We start from the raw sequence: 10,325 nt of genomic DNA, 5'->3' as shown, positions 1-10,325 counted from the left end.
GATTCAAAATTGTAGTACAATATGACAGCTCTATGAAAGGGATTGTAATATTTTACAGAAGTTTTAAAAGTAGTATTCTATGTGGAATTGTAGCAGAAACGTTTTCCTTCCCTCAAACTTTCCGCAGTATTAAGTGATTTTTACATGGTTTGGGGGTGGGGAGAAGAACAGTAAAGGCATTTTTTTATGTTAAATTACAAATGCTGGAATCATCATAAAAGTTCTTTAAATTCTTGCCTCCCAGTCGATCAACCTTCGTTTTTCAGGTTCCGGGCTTGGAACAAGAGTCCGCCACAGCTGCCCTAGCGCTGCGCCCACAGCCCCACTACAGGACCCCACCAGGAATCCAGGGAAGGGACACCCCCCAAGCGAGGGCGAGGCCGGAGCCCAGAGTACAATGACCACTCCAAGGTCATCATCGAGCCCGCAGCCGCAACTCGGCCGGACCCAGGGATCCTCAACTCTGAGTCCGGATCTCGCTCTCGGCCCCTCGCCCTGTCCGGAGCCGCGACCCCACTGCTCCCAGAGGCTCCGCCACGGCAAATCCCCATATTGGGTCGTGCCGTGCCAAGACCCCCGGACCCCGAGCTGGACGCGTCTACCGACTCGCCGCTGGCCAAGACCCCCGAACGCGGCACCGCAGGGTAACCTACACCCCTCTTCCTTTTTCGCCCTCTCAACCCAGCTTTTCCCGACTCCGGGAAGAACCGGGAAGAGAAGGCGGAGGGGAGCGAGGCGCCGCCGGATAAATACTGTGGCCCGGCCCCGCCCATCGACCTCACTTCCGCCCCGCGGCAAGATGGCGGCGCCCGGACCCTGCCACGCAGACTTCCGCCGGGCGGAGAGACTCAGGGCCGGCTGCGGGCCGCGTCGGAGGTGAAGTCGGGACGCGCCTGGTGTGGAGCCACAGCTCGGGGGCGCTGGGGTGCGTCTCAGCCTCGTGCCTGACCCGGGTCCTGGGCAGAGGGCTAGCCAAGCTCTCTAAGTGGGTGGTCCGGGGAGTCTTGCCACGTGGAAAGGGAGGGACGCACTGACTGGGGGGCGGGTGGCCACGTGGGCAGGGTTCCGCCCAGGGTCCGCGTGTCCGCCCCCTCGAGTGACTTTGCTGCCCCTTTCATCCTCTTCTCCCAGGCAACATGTCGCAAGGAAACGCCGCAGGCGAGCCGAGTGGTCCGGGAGGGCCCCGACCCCTCCTCTCTGGGGCCCGGGGGCTTATCGGGCGGAGGCCGGCCCCTCCACTTACCCCAGGTCGTCTTCCCTCCATCCGCTCCAGGGACCTCACCCTCGGAGGAGTTAAGAAGGTACCCGATGGCACCTTTCTAAAGAAACCCAACTACCTTGAATTCCAGGACCTGGAGTTCTACCGATGTTCACGTAGGGCCTGCCTTGTGCCAGGCGTGGCTTTGGGCCTAACAAATCTTGTCCCCAGACTTTGGCCAACAAATTCAAGGGAGCCTGCCCTACCTTTAAGTCTAGATACAGGGTACAAGATGTTGACGTGTTTCTTGGAGATGGCTGAAGGGCCGAGAATCCTAACTAGTTCCCAAGCAACTTGAGCATTGTTTATTTACCTTTTTTTATATGTTTTAGACACCTTTAAGAAACCATGGAAGCCAGCAGGCATAAATTTTGCCTGCAGTTTTAGAGTTCTGAATTGGCCGTGGATCCTAAGGGGCAAACTTTTATCTAGAGTGTAATGAATCCTAGGCACAGCATAAGAGGCTCTGTGACCTTTTCTGTTGTGTTTATGACTGTAGATATAGGGATACCCCTGAAATTGGGGGGTGGGGTGGATAACAAGCATAAAGCAGCCAGTGTTTGAAGACTTGTTTGCATTGGGAAATGCTGGTGGCAGTCTAAGGCTATCATCCATTTGTGAGTGCTGGCCTACTTCCTACTTGAGCCTTGCTGCTAGACTTCTTTCCTGTGATACTCAATGGTTTCTATAGCTGTTTGAGGACAAGAAGTGAGATTAGATAATTAAGTTTTAGAAATCCCGAGGGCTCTCTTTTCAGAGGGCAGAAGCTGAGGCTGCTAGCTTAATGGTTTTTGGTATCCTGTTCCGTAAGCCCACTGTTACCACAACATGCTGTTCTTCCCTCTTAAGTACACATATGTCTCTGTAAATCACTGGCAACAGTGTGGAATGTAGAGTGGTAGTCTTGGTCCATACAAGATGCCCTTTGAGAGTTGTCATTTTTCTCTGTACTTTGGGATCAGAACTTACCAAATCAGTGACTCCCATATTTTACTTTCAGAAAACCTTCACCCCAAATATCATCAGTCGGAAAATCAAGGAAGAGTAAGTAGCTGGGCCTTCTAAAAACTTTCCCCTTATTTACTTGCTCTGAATTTCGGTCTTTTGGGAAATAACTAGGTATGTTATTTCCTCAGACATCTAAATGTGCATATTTAGTTTTTTTCACTAGTGATTTTCAACCCTGGCTCCAGGTGATTCTAATGTGCAAGTTTTAAAAAAATATTGATGCCTAGAAATCCATTTCTAGAAATGGTGATTTAACTTTTTTGCAATGCAACAGTGATTATTTTTTTACAGCTGGAGTTGAGAGCCATTAGTTTAGACAAAGATGTATCAGGTTTTCACTTATGTTCTTTTGTATTACAACCTTTTGCTTTCAGGCAATTGTAAAAAGTCCACATTGGGGGCAGTCTCTGTAATTCAGCGTTTGAGTTATAATTCTAATACAGTTCTTCTCAAGCAAGAAGGTAAAGCAAAGCAAACTGAAAGGATGCTGCCCCATCAGGTAGAAAAGGTGCTAGCTAAACTTAGTATTGGGTTCTGTTTCTGATACAGTTACTGGCTCTCTACTTATCCATTCAGGTGGAGGAGCAGAGTGGTGTGAGGAAGTAAGACCAATTCTTTGAGGTGGAGTGAATGAGTGGTTTTCCTTAATCCATTTTCTTTTCTAGGCCCAAGGAAGAAGTAACCATCAAGAAGGAGAAGCGTGACAGGGATAGAGACCGGCAGCGAGAGGGGCATGGACGGGGGCGGGGCCGCCCAGAAGTGATCCAGTCCCACTCCATCTTTGAGCAGGGCCCAGCTGAAATGATGAAGAAAAAGGGTACCAAGCTGCTGGGGTTCCGGGAGGAAGGAATCAGTGGATTTCAGTTCAGACTGCCTGAGAGAAGGGCAAGGGCAGTAAAATTACCTTGCTCCCAGTTTAGTTTTCCTTGCTGTTGGCCTCTTTCGTACCCTTGGTGAACTGAGTGATTTCCTGCAGGGAACTGGGATAAGACAGTGGATGTGTCAGACATGGGGCCCTCTCATATCATCAACATCAAAAAAGAGAAGAGGGAGACAGATGAAGAAACGAAACAGATCCTGCGCATGCTGGAGAAGGATGATGTAGGTACCGGCAGACTGGGAGGAATGGGCTTCTGGGGGGCCGAGCTTGGTGGCAGAACTCTCTGATGTCCTGGAAGCCTGTGAGCAGGAGGAATCTTCAGTTAGAAAAGGCTGAGGTGGGCTGCAGTCCACCTGTGTGTATGCTAGCCAGACCATGTGACCCCCTGTCTCTTCTCTGGTAGTTCATCGATGACCCTGGGCTGAGGAATGACACTCGAAACATGCCTGTTCAGCTGCCGCTGGCTCACTCAGGATGGCTTTTCAAGGAAGAGAATGAAGAACCAGATGTTAAGCCTTGGCTGGGTGGCCCCAAGGAAGAGGACATGGAGGTGGATGTACCTGCTGTGAGAGGTACTCTGTGTCCATTAACGTCTCATATCCTTTCCTGTGGATGCCCCCCCCTCACCTGAATCCTCCCTAGGAATGAACCTCCCAGACTAATAAGCAGATCCCCCTCCCCCACGTTCTAGCTGTAAAATACATGACCTTACAGAGACTGTAAGTTCTCACTCACAGAGGGTTCATGCTTCCATGGATCTGTGGGTCAGCCTCAGATAATCCTTTTTAGGTAAGTCATACAACTCCTGGGTCCTTCTTCATAACCATAACCCTCCAGCTTCCTAGCTGAGTGACAGTGAAGCAGACAAGGATGAAGGGATGGGTACAATGAGAGGACGTAGAGGGTGGCCACTTGATAGCTCTTCCATTTGTTATCTTGGGCAGTTAAAGAGGAGCCCCGGGATGAGGAGGAGGAGGCCAAGATGAAGGTTCCTCCCAGAACAGCCAGAAAGACCCCAAGCCTTCCAAAGGACGTATCTGTGGCAGAGCTGCTCAGGGAGCTGAGCCTCACCCAGGATGAAGAGTTGCTGTTTCTTCAGCTGCCAGACACACTCCCTGGTCAGCCACCTACCCAGGACATCAAGCCTATCAAGACTGAAGTGCAGAGCGAGGATGGACAGATGGTGGTTATAAAGCAGGAGAAAGACCGGGTATGCTCAGGAGTGAGTTCTGTGAAAATGCGGGGGGACCAGGAAGGGAAACAGCAACCTGTTGGGGAGGCAAAAGTGTGCCACCCAAGCTGAAATGCCAAAATAATACACATTTGTTCTTTCTACCCATGAGGGGCTTGGGGCTTTGTACTTCAACCCCAATTACACGTGTTTACTTTTTACAATGAAATATTTTAAACATGTACAAATGAGAAAATGTCAGCAATTATGAATATTTTGTCCATTCGTTCATCTGTTTTATTTGGGTTTTGTCGTTCAGCCAACGACAGGCAGCCTTGGGAAAAGGCCTTCTTGAGGAGCTCATTCTAACCTTTGCTGCTGCCTTCCTTTAGAAAAGGTTTCATCCATGAAGGATGGAGGAAGCGGCTCCTTACCCAGTGTCCATCTCCTGATTCTCTCCACAGGAAGCCAGGCTGGCAGAGAATGCTTGTACCCTGGCTGACCTGACAGAGGGTCAGGTTGGCAAGCTGCTCATCCGCAAGTCCGGGAAGGTGCAGCTCCTCCTGGGCAAGGTGACTCTAGATGTAACGATGGGAACCACCTGCTCCTTTCTGCAGGTGAGAGTCTGTAGGGGTTGGGGATTATCACATGAGAATCATAGGACTGAGTAATGAGCTGTTTGGTTTGTTTCTCCTCACTGTCTCTGTTGGTTGGCAGGAGCTGGTGTCCGTGGGCCTTGGAGACAGTAGGACGGGTGAGATGACAGTCCTGGGACACATAAAGCACAAACTTGTATGTTCCCCCGATTTTGAGTCCCTCTTGGATCACAAACACCGGTAAAATGAGCAGATGGAGGATGATGGTGACTGTGCCCACGGCTGCTGCCTGCTCCAGACGTTTTGTTCCCAAATCTGTGCGACCCAGAAGGGGCCTGTTTAGCCCACTCACTCCAGCCTTTGGCGGCCATTGTCCCAGTTTTCCCCATAGGGCCCACGTGGCTCCCTCCCACAGCAGCTGTGAATGGCACAGTGGCCTTCCCACAGCATGGATCCTGCACATCCTCGCTGCTGGGGGGCTTGTCCCTTCTATTTATTTTTGTATTTATGTCTTATCTCTTCAAATGACTGCACCCTCCCCTGGTAGAGAGGGGAGGGTCTGTGGGAAAGCCCAGTCTCCTTCTCTTGCTGACTGTCTTGTTCTCAGGGTAGGAAGCGTAAAGACTGCTGCTGCTTTTGCTCCCTCCTCCTTCCCAAGAAACAGTGTTGGAGAGAGAGCAGGGAATTTTTTATTCTGGGACTCAGTGTGCAGTCCCAGTTCCATCAGTTACTAGCTGTGTGACCTTGGACAAACTACCTAACCTTTCTGAGCCTCATACTCCTCATAGGACAAAAATGAGGATAATACCTACCTCACAGGGTTGGTGTGAGGATTAAATGGAATGTTGTAGATGAAAATTCCTTGCACAAGGCCAGATATACACAGTAGGCACTCAATAAATGTTAGTTTCCCTTCCCTTTGCCTGAGTCTGTTTTCAAACAAAATAGAGGTTTCAAGAATCTCTTGAGAGAAGTGAATAGAGCTGCTGTATCTCTGCCTTCTTGCTGCACCTCCCATCCCCCCCTAGGCCCTGAGGCTCTCAAGGTATAGGTTCAGGCCCTTCTCTGCCCATTTTCTCCTGAGCAGTTAAGTGCTGCCGGTTCACTGTGGTGAGTTGCAAGCCAAAGGTTCTACCAGAGGTGAAGTCAGAGACTCCTCCCAGCTCTCTACACTTGCCTTTGGGTGACATCATGGTCCCGGGACTCCTTCCTTTTATCCCTCAACTCCTCTCCCCTATCCCCCCAACTCCTCCAATAAGTAGCAGTACTCTTTTGACTTCCATTTAAATATTTCCCAACAGAATCCTGTGACCACTCAGAATTATAACCACACTCAAAATACTGCTGAAGAACAACCTCTGATAAGACAGAAATTAGGATTTATTGAAGAGCCGCCTCTTTGACACTTGACAGATGACCTCCCACTTCAAAGCTTTGAATTTGAGAGGCCCCCCTCTACCTCCTGTCCTACCGTCACCAGATCTGCATCTCAATCCCAGCTGGCCACAATGGCCTTTGAGTTCATGGGTCTGTGATCTTGTTTCTTGTACCAGGTCATTACACTCTTGAACCTTCCAGTGTAGTTTCTGGAGGAGCAGCTTCTCTTCCCTTGTCCACAGGCTGGGTTTTTTCCCTGGTTCAGTGGTAGGAGACATCTTTGGGATTAGGGAAGGCTGCTCGCAGCAGTGTCTGTGATTGTTAGATGCTGATGTCACAGCTCCCTGTTCACTGTAGTGAGGTGCTAGCTATAGGCTATACCAGAGGTAAAGTCAGAGACTCCTTCCAGCACCCTACAGTTACCCTTGGGTGACATCATGGTCCCAAGTTGAGAGCTTAGCCAACCACCTCTGGAACAGTGATGGACCACACAGGCTCATAAGAGTGCCTCCTCCTGACTTTTAGGTGGTTCCAAAGGTTTTGGATGGATATACATTCCTTTGGTCTCACCTTTCTGTCCCTCAAGTCTGTTTTTTATTCATGACAGCTGGGGTTTTCCTGTCCTGAGCCCCTCAAACTGCCTAGCCAGCAGGTATGAGGGGTGATTGAACATTGCCCCTTCTGTAGCTAAGAGGTCACATGAGCTCTGTTGGTAGTGTTGCTCTGGTGTCTTCATTATAAGGGACAGAAGTCTTCTGTGGAGGCATATACCATGAAAGTTCTGTTTTGTCTAACGCTGAGTTTTTGTTCTCTGGGCTTCAGTGCTGTCTTTTAGATAGCTAATGCACTGCCAGTGGGCCTCTTGTAATTCTGTTTCTCTTCTGTTTCTTTGGTTCAAAAAATCTTCTGCTTTTTTGGGCTAACTCAAAGGCCTTGCCTCCTTAGTAACTTGCAGTCTTTAGCTCTTTGACTTCTAAGAAAGCTTGAGGAAGAGTGTGTACCACTTTCACATTATTCATTTCAAGTATCTTAGCGATTGAATATTATGATCCTGCATCAGAGTCCCCATGACCTGTCTCTATATCCCTGGTGTACAGACTGGAGGTCATCAGTGAAAGTGTGGAAAAAGATGAAGCAAGTCTGTTTTTTTAATTTTAGAGAGCATGTGCAAGTGAGGGAGAGGGGCAGGGAGAGAGGGAGAATCCCAAGCAGACTCCACACTCAGTGCAGAGCCTGACACAGGCCCAATCCCATGACCCTGGGATCATGACCTGAGCTGAAATCAAGAGTGGGACGCTCAACCAACTGAGCCACCCAGGCACGCCAGGTCTACTTTCTTTAAAAAAAATTTTTTTTTAAATGTTTATTTATTTTTGAGAGAGCGCTAGCCGGGGAAGGAGAGAGAGAGAGGGAGACACAAGATCCCAAGCAGGCTCCAGGCTCTGAGCTGTCAGCACAGAGCCCAACATGGGGCTTGAACCCACCAACTGTGAGGTCATGACCTGAGCCAAAGTCAGACATTTAACTGACTAAGCCACCCAGGCGCCCCCCCAAGTCTACTTTCTTGACCAAGCCTCTGAAGTATACATTTCTACCAAGAAGTACATGCAAATAAGGAGAGTAAAAAGCCTAGAGTCAAGTTCATAGGTGTGAGTCCAAATGCATGCAAATTTATTACTACATGCATCTGCGTGTAGGCATTTTGTTACGATTCTAAAAGAGAGAGCTATAGACTTGTTCATTTTTTAACTGTAAGTGACACAGTGTAGGCTTTAGAGTCAGGGTTGGGTTTTAATTCAATTCCACCAGTAACTTTGGGGAAAATTGGTTACCCTTCCTAAGTTCAGTTTTACTCGCTTTCTATAAAAATGAGGTCATAGTAGACTTTTAATAGGGTTGTTTTTCAATTAGAGCGAACATAAAGCGTTTATTTATATATGTGCTGCTGAAGCAAGCACCATAAAGCATTTATTTGTTGCCAGACAGAAAAGTGTTTCTTGCAGAATGAGATTGGCACAAGTGTGACAGGAAACTGGGCGGACAGTGACATAAGCAATAAGGATGTTATCACCTGTAAGGAGAAGTCTAGAGATAAATGGCTCCAGACTTGGGCAGCAGCCAAAATGTTATCAAGATTTTTCTTAGATCCTTTGGTTTTGCTAGCCTCAGTACTGCAAAGTGGCTGCTACACAATGTCATTTCTTCAAATAACCGTCCAAAGACACAGCAAGAAGCAAAGTAAACAGCAGTAAAGGAACTTTCTCCTCATTGTGCTCTTAGGGAGGAAGTTCCTTCAGAGGCCCAAAGAGACTTGCCCCTGTGTCTCTGACAGCTGGGCCACATAACTACCCTAGGATGGGGCACTGACCGAGAGGGATGGGTAGATCAGTTTGTCTCCTGGCCTTTGGCATCCTGTTACCTGAGACAGAGTTTTGTTAGTAGGGAAAAAGCAGCAATGATAGAGTTGAAGTATATCTAGGTAGAATTTTTTAAATGTTTAATTACCTTTTCTTCTAAATAAACCAGTTTTAACATTTTAGTACACGCTCTTTCAGACTCTAAAATTGTGTATATTCTGGATGATGATATAAACATTATACTGTCTTATGTGCATTATCTTGCTTGAAAGTATATATAGTTGTTTGTTAATGAACATCTTTTACTTAAGATACATCTGAGGTAGGGGAGCCTGGGAGGCTCCGTCAATTTAGTGTCCGACTTCGCTCAGATCATGGTCTCATGGTTCGTGAGTTCATGGTTCTCTGCTGTCAGCGTGGAACCCACTTCAGATCCTGTGTCCCCTCTTTCTCTGCCCCTTCCCTGCTCGTGCTTTCTCTCTCTCTCTCAAAAATAAATAAACATTAAAAAAAAAAAAAGATATGCCTGAGCTAGCTGAACGAATTAAAGACAGGATCTTTTAATCCTGGACTACCCCTATGGTCCAGTTGAACTGATCACTTAACACTTGGCTCTTTAAAGGAAAAGAGGCTTAATTCTAAGGTATTATGCACAATTGCCTGTTCATCCTGTGCTTCTGCTGCCATCCTAGTGCAAGACACTCACGGTTTGGGCTTTTGCCCTCTTCAGATGGCTGTAGCTAATGACAGATGTGGTATTAACAGCTCCTCTTGGACATGGTTCAGCTGCCAAAGTTCTCCAATAGAGGATAGGGACTGGAGTGCAGCTGGGTCTCAGGGTTATCCTCAGAAAAAATGGAGAGAGAATCCCAACTCTAGTAACTCCCTGTGTGGCCAACTTATGACTTCACTTTTCTGAAGCATTTCTTTCCTTCCCTTGTGTTAGAGTAGTCATGGGTCCAACTCCACACAAACTGAAGCAGGGGTTGGGATTTCTTCTATTTGTCTCATTTACATCTAAGATCTAGTCAGAAAAAATGTAGTCCTGATCATCATTGGCCTGACAACTGTATCTTGTGTGTTTTTCAAGGTTCAGTGGAAAAATAAAAACCATTCCAATTATTCTTTTTTTTCCAATTTTTAGTTAACCTACAATACAATATTAGTTTCAGGAGTAGGATTCAGTGATTCATCACTTCCATACAACACCCAGTGCTCATCATAACAAGTGCCCTCTTTAATACCCATCACCCATCTAGTTCATCCCCTACCCACTTCCCTGTATCACCTCTTGGTTTGTTCTCTATCTGTAGGAGTCTTTTGGTTTGTTTCCCTCTTTCTTCCCCCCTCCGCCCTTATGTTCATCTGTTTTCTTTCTTAAATTCCACGTATGAGTGAAATCATATGGTATTTGTCTTTCTCTGATTTATTTCACTTAGCATAATGTACTCTAGCTCCATCTATGTCATTGCAGATGGCAAGTTTTCATTCTTTTTGATGGCTGAGTAACATTCCATTGCATATTTACACCATGTTTTCTTTATCCATTCATCAGTCGATGGACATTTGGGCTCTCTTTTGGCTATTGTAGATAATGCTGTAGATAAACATCAGGGTGCATGTACCCCTTAGAATCTGTATTTTTGTATCCTTTGGGTGAATACCTAGTAGTAGTGCA

At 47.3% G+C, this 10,325-nt stretch overlaps 1 protein-coding gene across 1 annotated transcript; it reads left to right on the top strand.

Moving 5' to 3' along the window:
* Positions 1 to 777: 777 nt before the first annotated feature.
* Positions 778 to 5,829, top strand: POLR3D (RNA polymerase III subunit D). Its single transcript, XM_043562024.1, has 9 exons — positions 778 to 925; positions 1,132 to 1,301; positions 2,259 to 2,302; positions 2,932 to 3,083; positions 3,243 to 3,367; positions 3,550 to 3,718; positions 4,091 to 4,356; positions 4,782 to 4,934; positions 5,035 to 5,829. The coding sequence occupies exons 2-9, from the start codon at positions 1,137 to 1,139 to the stop codon at positions 5,155 to 5,157; spliced, it is 1,197 nt and encodes a 398-aa protein (XP_043417959.1). The 5' UTR covers positions 778 to 925; positions 1,132 to 1,136; the 3' UTR covers positions 5,158 to 5,829.
* The last annotated feature ends 4,496 nt before the right edge of the window (positions 5,830 to 10,325 follow it).

The sequence above is a fragment of the Prionailurus bengalensis genome, chromosome B1 (genome assembly GCF_016509475.1).
Source record: "Prionailurus bengalensis isolate Pbe53 chromosome B1, Fcat_Pben_1.1_paternal_pri, whole genome shotgun sequence".
Classification (NCBI taxonomy): domain Eukaryota; kingdom Metazoa; phylum Chordata; class Mammalia; order Carnivora; family Felidae; genus Prionailurus; species Prionailurus bengalensis.
This window is presented reverse-complemented; position numbering and strand designations above follow the sequence as displayed.

Excerpts from the sequence above, each read along its gene's own strand:
- POLR3D (XM_043562024.1), top strand. The coding sequence starts at position 1,137 with ATGTCGCAAGGAAACGCCGCAGGCGAGCCGAGTGGTCCGGGAGGGCCC. Across the intron at positions 2,303-2,931 it reads AGTCGGAAAATCAAGGAAGA|GCCCAAGGAAGAAGTAACCA; the intron begins GTAAGTAGCTGG and ends TTTCTTTTCTAG. Across the intron at positions 3,368-3,549 it reads GCATGCTGGAGAAGGATGAT|TTCATCGATGACCCTGGGCT; the intron begins GTAGGTACCGGC and ends CTTCTCTGGTAG.